Source organism: Tauraco erythrolophus, chromosome 19 (assembly GCF_009769465.1).
Source record: "Tauraco erythrolophus isolate bTauEry1 chromosome 19, bTauEry1.pri, whole genome shotgun sequence".
NCBI classification, from domain to species: domain Eukaryota; kingdom Metazoa; phylum Chordata; class Aves; order Musophagiformes; family Musophagidae; genus Tauraco; species Tauraco erythrolophus.
The window spans coordinates 16,485,781-16,502,663 of NC_141483.1; the positions used below are offsets into that span (position 1 = coordinate 16,485,781).

At 41.4% G+C, this 16,883-nt stretch overlaps 1 protein-coding gene across 1 annotated transcript in view; it reads right to left on the reverse strand.

Moving 5' to 3' along the window:
* Window positions 1-12,755, reverse strand: part of KREMEN1 (kringle containing transmembrane protein 1) — a 31,065-nt gene extending 18,310 nt beyond the window's left edge. Inside the window, 2 exon segments of the mRNA XM_086623591.1 lie at window positions 1,989-2,151; window positions 12,677-12,755. Coding sequence (XP_086479717.1) covers window positions 1,989-2,151; window positions 12,677-12,755 — 242 coding nt within the window.
* Between the last annotated feature and the right edge of the window lie 4,128 nt (window positions 12,756-16,883).

Here is a 16,883-nt window from a genome sequence, read left to right on the forward strand (position 1 = left end):
TATCTGGATAAACATTGTTTGTTACGCAAATTTTTGCATAGCTTGTACATGTTTTGCTTTGTACTAACCTAAGTACTAGCCAGAGGTGACTGCCAAAAGTAAGAACCTGTAGATAAAGTCTGTCTAGGATATTGCCACACAGCAACAATCAAAATTATGTCTTGACTCTGCTGTTTGCATCAGAGAGTGACCATTAATCTTTTTATAGCTCCGTATTAGTATGAACACTGAGACACAGCTCTCAACATGTCATGAGAATTGTTATGCATCTGCTGTTGTTGGGCTGAGGGAGGCTGTGAAGTTAATGTGACATGCGCTTGATGGAAAGACAGTCCTTCCAGTGCTCTCATGCTGATCTGATACTAGACAGCTTGATGGGTTTATATGGTTTCCAGGTCGTTTTCTAAACAGAATGCCCAACTTCTATGGAGTTTCTCTTGTAAGTGGTGTATTTTTCTTTGCTCCTGTAAGATGCTGGACTGATTCAAAAAAGAGTCAATTCAGAACCTGGCAACAATGCTTTCTCCTATGGCTGAAAAGAGTCCACTGGTGCAACGCATTGACTTGTGTTATTTTGAAGCACTGCTGCAGCCACTGGAAAAGATCTCAAGTAAGTCGTTTTCTTCCCTGTCCTTCAATGAGAAATATCCTCCTGAGTCATCAAATACTCTGGAAATGCCACTGACTCCTTTCATCAATGTGCTCATCTGTCTGCTACATGTCACAAGTCTCTTCTGTGCTTTCTTACTTACTCTCCATTACCTGTCTGTCTGTCTCTGTCATATTTTCTTGAATGTCTATTTCTGATTAAATATGGGAAAGTTCTTGGATCAAGAACCAGTACCCTATGTTTGTGACATAGCAATTGTGCTGAACTCCTGCATATTAATTTTTCCTCATTCATCCCAATTTATATTGCTGACAGTGAAATTATTTCAACAAGAAGGTGGTAAGTGTATAGGCTTTACCCTAGAAAGCCTATAACCTGGTAAATAAAGGCATCTTCCAGGAGAATCGAGGTGTGGTTTGAACCTTCTCACAAAGGAGACATTAGAGCTTTTCTTGCTATGCCTCAGGTAACTCAATTCTTGATCTCTTGGTTTAAACATCTCTGTTCCCATTACCCACTGAGTAAGAGACACCGCTCAACTTTATATGCATCCTAGACAAGCTGATGATTATCACTGTTTAAGAAATGTATCTATCAGGTTATTCCCCACCTATTTCCGTAACACGTATAGATGGGCATAAAAACTTAGCTGATCAGTCCTGCAAAGGCAGAAGTGATGCTGTGCATCAGGAAGTTAAATGTTACAGGCTGAAAAGAGCCTGCAGAGCCTAAACATCTCTGAATTTAAGTTCTTATTTGGCTCCTAAATTCTGAAGTCCTTCTTTAAGTTTTGTTCTGAGTTCTATCCACAGTTATGAGGGACTTCTCTATAAGGCAAGGAAATGTAAGTGGATCTGCCACGGTTTGAGCTGGTATTGTAACCAATTGACAGCTGAGCTTCTGAATTCAATTAACAACCCTAAGTCACTGAACAGCTTACGCTCACTGAGAATTTTTAGTGACTCCGTAACTTTCATTAGCAAAAAGCTCAGAAATATAGTGTCTAAGAGAACAAGGCTTGTGAGTGAGGATGAAAACCATAATGTTCCAGAGACTCCTACAGACATTCACTAGTGTTTCTTTACTTTTGACTTGGATCAATTTTTTTATTATCTTCACCTTTTCATTTAAGTAATCTCTAGTTTTTTTCTGTTGTGCAAAATTATAGATCAGATATATAATTTGGACTTTGGGTGACAGCTGGGTTGAAAAAGTTATTCTACTACTGGCGCTGATTACAGGATAAAACAAAACCTGTTAGATATCCCTGGTTCTGACATTCTTCACTGTATGACAGGAAGTTTCCTAATTTTGTATCAATTGTTTAAAGTAACACTGGGTATACAGACAATGTTAGTAGCAATGAGATATTTCTTACCTGCAGTAGTTATGCTCTCCAAGGCCTCCCTCCCCATTGGGATATTTCAAAGTATTATAAGGATGCTCAAAGGTTTCATTCCAAAAAAGACAAGGTTTCCCTGCATATTGGGAGGTCTGGTTCTGAGTGCCACGATAGTCAGCCCCATTTGCTGTATAACATTCTGGGAAGAAACGGAAATGAAAAAAAGAGAAAAAATGTATGTAGGTTTAGTGTTTGGTTGTTCTTCCCTTGTCCTCCACCCCATCCCCAGGAAACCATGTTTCCTGCATTGTTTACGTAACTAAAGATGCTGTCTGGGATTTAAGTTTTCTCTCAGAGTCAAAACATCTATTGAAGAGATTATGACTTCATTGCTTTACAAAACAATGTATAAGATAGGTCTGAAGAGTGAAGTTAATACAATTAACATGCATTTTCTGAATATGCATACTACATTTTTTACTGTTTTCTCCATGTTTTACTCATTAGGATGAATCTGTAACTTGTTAATTTTCCAAAAATGAAATTAGATGATCTTATCAGTCTATCACTTATCAGCATACTACCCAAAATCTCATACTAGTTTAACTGAAGTTGTGAATATCTGTACTTTATAAAGTGAATGATTTTGTGGCCAAGGATCTTGCAAACATTTACATCCTGATTTAGAAAAATTCATAGGCGTTTTCTTCTCTGGCCTGAATTGCCTTAGAAAGGGACCTCCTTCAGTAGAGTATAACCCTGATACTGTGATTTGCTGCTACAAAAGCATTTATGCTTTCAGATTAAAACTTACAAGTCAGTATTCTTCTGCCTTGCTCATATTTTCTCCCATTTATGTTTGTTTTTCTAGCTTTCTAATAGCAAGTTAGAAATCAAAGCCGAGAATTATTTCTCTAGTTCTTTAAATACACTACCCCTTTCTCAGTTGAACTACAAATCTCATGCTGCCTGGCTTTGCTGTGTCTTATTAATGACACCTTCTGGTCAAATAAATATTCATATACATGAACAATTTTACCTTTACTAAAAACGCAAAACTTTTCTGATTAAATTATGCACTGGAGGAGCACGAGAACCATTTGCCCAGAGGCTGTGGAATCTCCGTCCTTGGAGACATTAAAAAGCCATCTGGACATGGTCCTGGGCAACCTGCCTTAGGTGAACATGCTTGAGCAGAGGAGTTGAACAAGATGACCTCCATAGGTCACTTCCAACCTCAACCATTCTGTGATTCTGTGATTGCCTTCCAGAAATAGTCATTATAATCAGTGTACCATAAATAGGTGTCCATCCTGTTTATAATTAATACCCGGAAACATTTATCATCTATGCATTTATTTAAAAACAGTATTAAAATACTACAGTCCATGACAGAATTAAAACTGCCGCATTACACTGCTGTAAACAATTCTTTGTACTGAGCAGCACTACTGAGGAAAGTCACAAATGCTTCCTACTAACTGTGGGCTGTGCAGTCTTCTGGTTTATCTGATAGTATTCTTTGTAGGAACCATGTAACAGCTGCAGAGATGTTATACTACCCTGCGGGAAAGGGCGAGCGCTCTGGAGTGGAGTATGCTGATCTCAGGTGTCGTTTGTGAGAGGTACCTCATCAAACAAGGCTAGAAAGACCTGTGTGGCGGCAGTTGGGAAAGGAAAAAAAAACACACCCAGCTTAATCCTGATATTAACAGTACACCTTTTTTTGTATTTAGAAGTACTGTGGGAGAAGGGAAACTGTATTGTTAAAACCATGCCTTTGTAATTAGTTTAGTCTGGGCCCACAAATATCAGAATGGTGCAATTATAATGATTATTTCACAGTTTTATTACACAGCAGATGAAAGCTGATGTTTTGTGCCTCCACTGTGCATTTTCATGCCTAGGCAAGTTAGGATTTCTACTAAACGGAATTTTGTTGCTGAAGGCATACAGAAGAGGTGTCTGCACAGCTACTAATATATACTGCTATCATTCATGGACAGAAAGCTATCTAATTTAACAAAAACAAGCTTCAAGTCAATATTCTTCCTTCATGTAATTTACTTGACTGCCTTAGTCACGTAGGTGAGCTACGCACATTTACTTGAAATGCAATCTGAGTTTCCAGTATTCAGGCCACCACAGATATTTGCATGAACATGAAAAAACAACACTTTAAAGTCACCACACTGTTGTAACTTTCTTCAATACCTCTCTTGCTTTGCAGTTAATGTATAAGTTTTTCTATGTCATAGATAAAAAATATAAGCTGATGAGTTTGGCAGAGAAGAGAGGAAAACATAATCAAACTGGATAAACAAAATAATGTGCAGTATAAAGAAGCAATTGTGAGAAGTGATAAACACGTCCAGAAAAGATGATTACTTCAGCTTAGTGCTATTACTTTTTTGCTTCTCACTTCTAAATGAGAAGCAATATGTACTAACATCTACTCAGAAATGCAAGGAATGCTACAATACCTGAATGTAATCTGGCACACAGACTAAACTGAAGTTAACATCAGCCGATTTGAGGATCTGCTAAGACTGGCCCATGCTTTAATTTCCAGTAGCAACTGCCTTTCATTTTCATGTCAGCTTTTTTTCATTTAAAATAGACTTTTTTCAAGCTTCATTGCACTAGCACTTTAAGGACATTGCACAAAAAGAAGAGTCAGAGCTCTGTCCACTCCTCTTAGCTGCAGTTTTTTCTTCCCAAGACAACAGGTAGATATAATAGTGACTCCTATGTTCTTTTGCACTACCAAGAGATTTGGGAAAAATGCACCAGCTGAGTTGTAGTGGAGCTCCCCCGGCTTTGTTAGCACCTAGATGTGGAAGGGGGAGGCAATGAGATAACACGTAATTGTTTATCCCAGAAAAACTGAAATTAAAACTTTAAGTTATGGAATTTAGCAGTTGTTATCAAATGAAATACATACCTTTTCGTGTTACAGGGAATGTGCTAGGAAATTTTCATTTTGTTAATGACTAATAATAATTTTGCCATAGCATTGGAGTGCAATCTTTTCAAGTAAATACTGGCATTTAAAAATCAGGTCCTCAGTCCTACATTCGTTTACCTTGAACAATCAGCTTTGAGATCTGCTGAGATATATTTTGTACAGTTTTCCATAAAATTCTTATTAGCATGGATACAGTCTCTCAGCATACTCGATATCTTGGCAGTAAAGAGCTGAATTCTTCTATTTATCACACATAGTGATTTCACCATATTTTGCTGCATGACAGCCAAGACACTACCTTAGCGACCTCACTAAGATATTAATATTCCCAATGTGTTGAAGGTGCAAAGCGAATGTTTCATCTGCAGACAGACCACTGTCCTCTCCATTCCAAATCTGCAGGCTGCACTTTACAGACATTACTCTTAAGAGATGCTGAAGAAGAGGAGGTTAGAACCTCTGTCCTTTTCGTCTTGCACCACCGGTGCAATAATTCTGTGAAAAGATGAGCTTAAAAAAGGTCAGCCAGATTTGTCTGCATAAAACTAATTCAGAAGAGATTATCTAAATAAAACAGTCAGAAAAGAGTGGACTGAACACTATTGGTAAAACTCTTGGGCTTACTCAAATTACCTCATTTCTCTTTGATAAATTATGATCATGTAGAAGGGAGAGGATAAAAAATAATAATAAAAAAACCCACAACCAACAACAACCACCTCTCCTTTACTGTTCCGGCACTCACTGGATCCAATTGCCTTATGTTGGTTGATACTTCCACGTGCTTTAGGCTACAAAGCCCTTCACATGGAATCTAACATCAGGACAGTGCCTCAAGGAAATTAATACCAGTTGTATGAATTTCAGCAAGCCTTATTCCTTAAAGACTATGGTATACTGCAACAGAACCTGCACTGTATCCAAGTCCTCTCTGGGCAGCAAAGACAGCAAGGGAAGAACAGGCTCTTTGCTGAGGCTAAAGCTGACAGCTTCCTAGAAAGCATGAGGGTGCCATTGTGTTTGATAGATTTGTCACGTGGTTTCTGTTCATGCAGCCGAAGCTCAGTTTAAACTATCCTGTCAACCATAAACCTATACTAAATCATGAGGGTTTTAGATAGTAGACGGAGAAAGCTGTGACCATTCAAATCTTGAAGTCTCCGGCCTCCTCATATTCTAAGACCTTAGTCAGCTGGGTTGCAGACCTAGTCAAATCCACGACTGAAATCAATGTCTATTTAACTCTTAACTGTCTAATCTCTGCTGCTTCTACTGTTTCATGGGGATGTCTGCAAACCGAATCAATCAGAGATAGAATCATTGCAGTGGTTCTAGTCATGAAAAGCTGAAAGATTCCAAGAGGTCCCATTCAGGATAATGCTTATGAGCCTTAGTGAGAAAACATGGACAGCAGTGTGTTGTCAGGGCTGGTTTGTTTTCAACATATCAGGTGCCATGGTTGACAGAAAAATAACTCTTTTTTTTCCAGATGAATACTGAGACTAGATAAGTATGTATTGAGTGGCAACTATTAGAAAGAAAAAGCGGAAAATAAGCCTGGGGATGGTTGTCCGCTATGTGTGAATGCTCAGTGTGTGATACAGGTTCTCAATTAATTTTATTACAGCCAGATCAACATTTGGAAGATCAAACAGCAGCTGTAGTAGAAATTTTCTCCATCTGTCTCGGTTTCTCCTTCGATGTAGGGACCTTACGATGATCATTTATGCCTTTGTTACTTCGGGACTGCACGGCTGCCTGCACTCCACATGGGTGCCACTTTAGGTCCATTTGAAAAATTAAGGTAGTGCAGAATATAACACACTAACTTTTTCACTGAATGCAGCACTGATGATAAAACATTGACATTTCAGAGTCTGCCTTGGCTTCCAGTGATTTTCTAAGATGGATTTCCAAATATCTGTTTTAATCTCTGAAGTCCTTAACAGCAAGAGGCCCAGTTACCTAAGAAACTCATTTCATGCCACGTTACCACAGACAGAAATAATACAAACATTTGAATTTAATCTGCAATCTTTTCTGTACAAATGAGATGAAAAGCAAAGAAAACAGCTATCTACTTCTCACTCTTCTTTTTCTGGCTGACAAGTGGGAAATCTTGTAAATCTTCTGGGCATTCTTCAAAGTCTGTATTTTCTCAAATACATATATTTAGTGACATTACAAATTGCAGACTGAAGAGATGGAGGTTTCAGGATGGTTTAAATGACTTCTTAGAGTACTCTTCTAAGTTGGGGGCATGTACATAGCTTTTGAGACTGAAAATTCAGAACCACAAACTTGTTACTATTTCGGTGACAAAAATAAAGTTACTTGCTTTAATTGTTTGCTTTAAGTTCTGGAAGCTACTTGCAGTGCTGACTACTGGCCGGAGAGATTGAAGGTTGACAATTATCAACCAGAAACCAGCTTACCCAGGCCAAAAATTATCCTACCAGCTACTGCCAAACGAGAAGCAACGCTTTCTTTTAAAAATCTGCAGATTAATGAAAGGTAAATAAAAGTGGCTGCTATTTAAATCTTGGGTTTCATTACAGTGGCGTGATAGCCAGAACTTTAAATGTCCTGTAAGGCTGGAGCAAGAAATAAAGGTTCCTTGAATTTACATGCTATAACCGCCTGCTCAGTTGTCACTTGTTTTTCTTACAGCCTTTCAGAAGACTCAGAAAATTGCTTAAGAAGAATATAAGGATATGGAATCAAAGGTGCCAGGTCCAATAATGACTAGCTGTCAGTTGCTTGATGCATGTGATTGCATCTAAGAAAAGTTTTAGGTCATTTCCGTTCTACCAAAACTGTTCTCCTAGTTCTTGCTAGAGATTGCAATTTAAGCACTCCTCCTTAAATGAAAGCACTGTATCTAGGTGCAGATGGCAACAGTTACAGGCACTAACCAGATGCTGCAGCCTCTAATTAGATTGAAAGGGTATAATTAGACAGCAGAAACACTTCAATGAGAGAGTAATGCACAGAGGAAAGGACAGAAACCACTTAACTGATGCCAAGATACCCCAGCAGTAACAGAGGCAGGGGCCCACGGATGGAAGGGGCAGAACACCAAATTACCTTCTTCAGATGAGAACATTTGTGTTTCCCTATGGATGCGAACAGGGATTCTATTATCATAGGTTGCCACAGTTCTTCATGTGGGAACAATGATTAAAACCAGAAGAAGCTTCAGGAGATCAAAGAGACAAATATGGCTTCTGTGGTGTCCTGGTTTCGGCTGGGATAGAGCTAATTTTCTTCTTAGTAGCTGGTATAGTGCCATTTTTTTCAGATTTAGGATGAAAACAATACTAATACTTACACTGATGTTTTCAGTTGTTGCTAAGCAGTCAAGGACTTTCAGCTTTCCATGCTATACCAGGTGCACAAGAAGATGGGAGGGAGCACAGCCAGGACAGCTGACCCAAACTGACCAAAAGGATATTCCAGACCATATAACGTCATGCTCAGTACATAAACTGGCAGAGCTGGCTGGGGGCGGCACGATCGCTATTCGGGAATGGGCTGGGCACTGGTCAGTGAGTGGTGAACAATTGTATTGTGCATCACTTGTTTTGTATATTATTTTACTGCAGTTGTTATTATTTTCTTCCTTTTTCCCCCATCTTATTAAACCATCTTTATCTCAACCTATGAGGTTTGGGGTTTTTTTTGATTCTCCCCATCCCATTGTGGGGGGCAGCAGTCAGCAAGTGGCTGCATGGTGCTTAGTTTTGGCTGGGGTTGAACCATGACATGTGGTCATTATTAAAAATATTTTTAGCAGTGCAGTAGTTTTCTTTGAAGATGTAGTTTTATCGATTGAACCAAAAGTTCATTTGCACACTGTCATATGATTGGTCAGAAAAAAATAATCTCATTCCATATTATGCTATGATGCAAAAAAAAATGCTTTTGGGAAGCATAAGGCTGTTTTTAGACCTATGCAAGTGAAGAATTAGTGTAGCATTTTCACATTTCAACACTTTAGTATTCCCATTAATACTAATATGATAAAAGCCCTTATCAAAACTATCAGGCTTGGGTGCCTATACTGTAACAGTAAAAAACCCTACAACACAACAGTTGATAAAAACTAAAGAAAAAACCTCAGGAAAGAATGAACTTTAAAATTGCAACTTTCAAAATTGCTAGAAAATAACTTCCCATTTGGTAAATCAGCCAGTTAAATTCTGATGTGATGCTATGAGGGCACTTGGTTAGCTGATTGTTTCTCCTTTGCAGTGTAGGGGCACTCTGCATGTAGTTTAAAAATATATCTGTTTCATTCTACATATCCACACAAACATACACATGTAATTTTTTAAAGTCCTCAAATGCAATCATATTTGCTGGTCAGAACTAGAGTCTTATTTAGCATTGGTCCAAACCAGAGAGTAGTCACAGTAAATCCTCACCTGACATTTGCTCAAACCTTGACTTAAGCATCTGTCTGTCCTGTAAGAATGTACATTCCTGGGAATGTACAGGCATGTGGAGTTCCACACTTGTGCTCCCTGGCAGTGTGTGAGCTGTTATACATGTGAACTTGCTATTCTTGTGAAACTTTGATTAGTAACCTTCAATCTAATCACTTTTTCATCTTTTTTTTTTTTTTTTTTTAAAAAAAAAAGGTAAATACTATCTGACTGGCCAGATCCTTTTTGGAATATGTTAGAAGCAGGCAAATTAGGATATGAGCATGAGAGGCAGTTACCATTATTTCTAATGCTTAAAAGTATGTATTTTGTACCTGTTTTCTTTTTATTCATACAACACAAATATGCTATATTATCCTCAGCTTTGCAGCTACTGGTTGGTCCTCAGCCACAAGATGCAAACACACTTGCTTGTCTTGTGATTTTTTATCATTGGATGCAAGAATGCATGATGTGGCCCCATAAGAATTTCTGTTCCTTAATACACCCATTTCTTTTCTTTCTTTGTGAAGTTTTAAAACTGTTGTTCCATTGTCAAGTGTGGCAGACTGAATCCCTTTGGAAATTTTATCAGGATGGGCCATAGCCACTGTGTGGATGGAGGGAGTGGTCAATTGCACAACTATTATGGTGTGATATGACAAAGAATGCAAATTTTGCAGCTGGCAGCATGTAATCCCTGCCTCTCTCTCACTTCTTGAGCTCCATCCTGCCTAAATCCATTCACATAACTTTGGATTTTGAGTTACGCTCCATGCATGTACAAGCATGATATGCTAAATTGTCTGACTATATCATTTTCTATCTGTCAGGCTACAAATGCTTTTTTTAGCATTTCCATCACAATTGCTTAAGGCATATCAAGTAGAACTGCTTCTCTGAATCAGCAAGACATAGGCAGAAAAAGATGACAAGAGATACGAGGCTTGTGAGAGAAGGCTGAAATAGCAGCTCAAAGGAAAGACTCAGTTGGAAAGAAAACCAAGGACATGGTGAGCCAGTATTGCTGAGAAAGAAAAAAGAGACTGATAATCCTACACATTTCTTATGGGGAAATTAAATGAACATTATAAATACAGAAACTAGAAGTGAGAATTTATTGCACTGAGTATATAAAATAACATTTGTTCACTGAAACTATTATTTGCCAAAGGCATTTCCATCTCTTTGGCCTTGTAATACAGAACTCATCAAATTTAGACAGTCCTTTAATGTTAGGCAATCTATTCACCCATCTCTTATTTCTGATTCACTTGAGCAATGTGGTATGACAAGTTCGAATGCTGCAAATGTGTCAGATTAATAGAAACTGTTAGACACACATAGTGAAGCAGAAACATTCTGTGAAAATCTGCAGAGTACTATGTGCAAAAATGACTGTTAACTCACTCTAATTTCAGACAATTTGAGTAATTTTTCACAAAGCAATTCTAGAAGTTAAAGTTTCTCTCCTATCTTAGCAAACGATGGTGTGACGCAGTCGTATTTTGACCACCTTTTAGAATAAACTTGCTAAGATACGCATTTGATAAAAAGGAATAGGCATTAAAAACATACCATACCACAAGCTGTCTTACAAAAGAAATATTAATGTTTGTTATTTCAGAATTCTGCTAGCTTCAAGTGCAACCTGACCCAGCTGATCCCATTTCAGTCCTGTGGGATTAAGGGTCAAGAAGATCCTGAGGTATGGTTTATGCAGATTAGCAGCTCTGCTGATTTTGTACATGCCATACAAATTAGAGGTCCTTGTTGAAGTGTAGATTTGCACTGTTTTCAGGTTCTTTAGCAGAAGACATATAGGTGGCAGTGCTTTCTAGGTCCATTCTCCTTTACTACCCCTTCACTCAGAAGCATTATATATTCTCTTCTCCTGCCCCAGCTGCTTGTGCTCAGGAATCTCTGTCCCCTTCAGCAGCTGCCACTGCATGCAGTTAGAAGCTGGCCAGAGGATGGAAGTGCAGGTCCGTAAACAGATAGAAGCCTCTCAGTAGCCTATCAACCAAACATTCACACTGGGATATATCCTCCACTTGCTGTCATGCAACCTGCTACGAGGGACATGGTCACGTATGGAGTGTTCTGTCCACATGTCTGGCCGCAGACAAGAAGACATTCTTCAACTCTTCTGGCTTACAAGAAGACATTCTTCAACTTAAGCCAAGGAAGGAGTACCTAGTGTGTGCACCAAACATGTCCTAATGGTACTGCGAACAGACTGTTAAATGTGGTCTAGACATATCCCTGTCTAGGTAGCTCTCTACATGCTTCTCTGAAAATACTTTCACGTTTTACTCACTTCAGGTAACTTATGAGAAGTTGTAAAGTTTACCTTCTGAGTTTTCTTTCTAGTAAAAGAATTTCTTTTGTCTGAGAAAGTCTATGTAAGTATTTTCCAAATCTAACTAAATGCATCTACAAAAACTTGATAAGTGAGTATCCGTTCATGCAAAAGGAAGCAGAGCAAATTCCATGTTATAAAGAATAACAATGACTAGAATACACTAAATGTATCCAGGAGGACCATGCATCTGACGGCTGTGACACTGTGATCATCTGGAACAGCCACTTCAGATCTTGCGAAGCAAGGCCAACGTTTATCAGAAGAGAACTGTGGCACTCGAAATCATCAGTACCAACTGACATGAGGACAAAAGGGTGCAAACAAATTTTAAGTAAAAAATCACACTAACAGGTGGTGAAGCTGTTCCTTAGCTGAAGGAGAACCCGAATGGTCAGAGAAGTCCGTTCTTCATAGGGAGCTGGGGCAGCACGCTGCAGACAGGCGAGATGGCCACCCTCCAAGCTCTGGCTCTGCAGCCCCGATTCTGCCCTGCTGCCGCTGGTTATTTCATTTCCCAGTGAGAAAGTGTACCCACGCCCCACACTTTCCTCTCCCTGCACATGCCTGTGTTCTGCAGAGCTAGCTACCAAACCACTTTGATAAAGAAATGTGCTGCTCTTCTTCCTCTTATCTCATGCTTTCATACAGCTTTCCGAGTTCCCAGATCAACGAGCAAAGGCAGATCCTCAAACACCCACACGCCGCAAACTGCACACGAAATACCCCATGCGTGTTCGCACGAGTAGCTCCGCGCCGCGCACCGATCTGGCGAGCAGGAAGGGACGTCGCGACCTCGAAGAAGGGCTCCCGGGCGGCAGAGCCCTTCCGCGGGAGGCTGCGCGCCAGCTGCAGGGCTGCGGAGCTCGGGGAGAGACTGCTCGGCTCCCTCGCCGCTCAGCCCTGCGGGGTCGGGGAGCAGCCCCAACCGCGCCCCCCTCCCGGCTCCCCACGACGCGTCACTCACCGGAGAGAACGGGCTCGCGGCAGCAGCTCAGCGCCAGCCCCGAGAAGGCCAGGACGGCGGCGAGGGCGGGGGGCTCCATGGGCAGCGGCCGCCGGGCCACAACGCGCTCGCAGGCAGCAGCCCCAGCGCTCCGGGGCAGAGGTGGTCGCAGACGGCCAGGAAAAGCGCAAAGTGCGGGAAGCGGGAGGCCCTACAGCGCGTGTCCTGTAACTGCGCCCCGGCGAGGTGCCGAGTGGCAGATGAGGGATCCTATTACCAGCCATGTGACAGGAAAGGATAGAGACCAACATCCCAACCTGCTGCAGCGCGGGATCGCAGAACTGCTGTTTTTACGTTTGACACCGACAGGTTCGGGCTGCCGGTGCTTGCTCCGGGGCCACTTCGGGGGCCCTGCGAAGCCCTTCTCGCAGGCAAGGCTGCCCCGCCGTCAGCGAGGCAGCGGCCCGGCGACCCCCCCACCCCCACTCCTCCGCCCCAGCAGCAACCCATGTCACGCTCTCGTCACTCCCCTCTGCCCTCTCTCACCCAGTTCCCCGCTGTGGCCGCAGAAGAGTGCGGGCAGGCGCCCGTCGGCCCCGCGGCCGTGCCGCGAGCTGCGCCTGCGGCCGGCCGCTGTCCGGGACCCGCAGACGGCCTCCGCCAGGCTGGGGTCCCACGGGGGCTGCCTGCCCGCAGATGGGAGCGCGCAGGTGCAGCACGTCTCTCATCCCTTGAGGAGGGCGGCGGGGAACAGGAAAAAAACGCTACAAACTTCGTACTAGTCCCGTGAAGTTCCCGCCTGCGCACAGCCACTCTGCGCGCGCGCGGTGGGGCCGCGGGTGCGCGCTGCAGGACTGCGCCCGAGCAGCCCTGTCTCAGGGCGGGCCGTGAGGTGCCAGAGCCGCGCGCCGCGATTTAGGGAGTCGCTCTAAAACTCCAGAAAGGCAGCTCCTGCCCAACACGGGGGAGCCGTGTCGGTAAGACCCGTGCACAGAGTGCGCCGGGAGAAAGCACCGCGGGTACAGCAGCCGCGCTGCAGAGAGTCCCCCCGCTGCCCCCAGCAGCGCGGGCCGCGCCCCGGCAGCGGGAGGCAGAGCCGACGACCGGGCGGGCGCGTCTGGCGCGGGCGGAGGGGTGCGGGCACGGCCGGCGGCACAGGGTCTCGCACAGTTTGGCAGGAACACGAGACAGACACGTGGGCGCCCTGCGCACACACCTGCAGACACCTGGACACACGCGTAGCCACAGGGATACAAACGTGCCGCGACAAACGCAGAAACACACAGCAGCTAACAGCCCGTGCAACCGAAAGAAAAAGAGCACTGTTGCTTTCTGAGGATGGTGAATGCACATGCAGAAAGATACAGCTTTTTTTCTTTTTCTCATCTACATGCAGACAGCAAACAAAAAAAAAGGCGGTAGGACATTATAAAGCTGTTGCCTAAACTCCTGCAAAGGCTTATTAGCTGACGTGTGAGATGTTTTAGCGATGGCAGTGCATCTTTGCTAAAAACAACCAACAAAAAAAACCCCAAACGCACCAAGAGCAAAAAACACATACAGAAAAGTTACACTTATTTTGTCAGGAACAGAAAGAGAGCAAAGGTTCTCACCATTGCTATGTAATGAGATGGCGCCTTCAAACATCTAAAATGGAGAGATCAATTTTGCTACTCTGAAAGAGGAAGAAACAAAATACAGTTTGTAGGCTTTATCTATTATATCAATATGCACTATGGTACGTGTCACTTTTAGCATGCAGCTGTAAGGTTGATTTTGAGGTGAAAAACATGCTTAAATTTCTTTTGGCCTTTGTGATACATACAAAAAGCAGAAAGAGGATTACATACTAGCATGGCTTTACATGTATAATATCACAGCATGATAATGTGCCACATTCTCATTTCTTTGAGTGAATGTAGAAATTTCAATGTGATGAAATACTGAAAAACAATAGCAGTGTTCTGTTAGCTTGATGTTACCTTTTTTTTTTTTTAAATTGTAAATGCAGAAATATTTAGTTCCTCCTAACACATACAGTATATGAGTAGGTTCAGTTATTTGGCTCACAAATTCTGCTGAAGTTCCTGATCCTGAACTCTGTTACACAAGAGCACTGTGGGCAGTCACGATTTTGTTGCCACTGAATATATGTGTTTGTGCACGTGTGTGTGTATAAACTAGGGAATTAGAGATTGCTGTGAGGGGAGAGTTACCAAGACCGACCAGAAGGAATAGCCTGAGGTGGTGGTGAGTGTTTTTACCACTGCTTTGTTTGTGATGGGCTAGGCCAAATAATTTCAATTCGTAGAACTCAACTGTGTTCTCAGATTAACATACAAGCTTTTCAGGAGGACCAGAGTCCTAATTCATTCCATATATTCCCTTCCCTGTCTAAACTACTGACATCAAATGCTGCTAGCATTCCTTTACAAGTCATTGTGTGTGAATGCAGCACTTCCTTGTGGTACATGCTGTCTAACAGCATATAAGACATTACTACTTTGTGATTTAATGACCCACAAAATTTTCCTCTCCACGTACTGGGACCTCACTGTGTTACTCATTCATCTTCTTTCGATTCCATTTTGTCTGACATTCTGTTCCTTAAGGGCACTGGAACAAAGAAGGCTTACAATTTTTTAACACTGTATTGATAACAAAGTTCACAAAATCAACCTTGCGTATCTCCAAAAGGCCAGGTCAGTCTTCCAGCACTCCTAGGCAAAATAGCCTTCATTCATTCTGCTGCCCACTTTCTCCACTAATCAGTTGCACACACAGTCGCTGTGTGTCATCAATTGCACGTTATTGTGGTTTTTTAAACTGCAGCACACTCGCAATGGACACCCAATTTGTTGCCAATGATGATTTCTCAGTTTTCTCTCATAATTTCTTTTTTTTACAAGATTTTTTCTTTCTGTTGTACAGAATTGTTTGTCTTTTAACCTACTGTATTCAAGATCACTCATTCTCATTTTGTAATTTTCTGTCTGTTGTTTGTGGTCTGTGTTTACAAACAACAACAATGGCAACAGCAACGGCAGCTAATAAGTAATGAAGAATTTTATACTTCATAATAGATGATCTAAGGCATTTCTTTCAATTTGTCTCGTTCCCATTATAATGTAAAATCTATACTGTTTCACTCATTTAGTTTTCCTGTACATTTGGTGCATAGTTTGTCCTTGCTTTTTGAAACCACCATGGTTTTCCAGTAGTTTATAAATTAAAGACCTCAGAAAACCAGACCAAACGACCTGCAAAAGTTAGTAATTCTAACTATTGAAATAGTTGCACAATACAGAACTGACTTCACAAACCCTTTGGGATGTAGGCAAAAGCAAATGATTTTTTTTTTCATAAAAGGGTTCTGTACAAGGTAGTAGTTCAGAAATCACTTTTTAATGAAGATAATGAAACACACTGTAATACAGCCAGATATTAAAAAAAGAAACAGCATGCATGTTTCAATTATTCAAGGAAAACATTGCAAGTTTTGCAAAACATTTCTAGTGCAGGTAACAGATTTTGTTGTTTTGAAGATAGACTCTAATTGGACAATAGCATAAAGATGGATTTTTAAAAATCATTGGAAGTTAACCTGGAAGGAACTACTTCATTTTCTGAGTACTTCCTCTCCCTCCCCCTCAAATTGTCTAATTTTAAAATTACGTCAGAACTGAAACAAAAATGCCACTTTGAGTCTGTATTCAGAGACTTGCCGAAATGTAAAAACACAATGTTTAAATACCTTCAGTCTCTCCCTCCCTACTAAAAAAACCCCAGCAATCTACAAATTCAGCCCAGGTTGCCAGTAGTCCATCTGACTGTGCATCCACTTTCACATCTATCTAAATCAGCCTTAAATGGCCCCAGAGAAGGCAAGTGTTTCTCTGATAATGGCAAGTATAGTGAGCTAGGATTCTTTTCATTTTACCAGCTTTCAAGTAAAAGAAGAAAGGTGCAGAGAAATTATGAACTCTTTTTGATTTTATCAGAACTCTGCTTCTGCTGGCAGAGGTGTGACTGTTAGAAAAAAATCAATGCCCGAAACTTTGAAACTGATGCTTTCAGAAGCATTTTCCTTTGCTCATGATAGACAGTAGACAGTAGACTGAGCCTGCTGTGATACAACCCCAGGAAGTTGGTTAGCACTTCCCATACGATTCAACACTCATTATATAGAAAGCAGAAACTGAGTGATAGCATACTATATAAAACGATT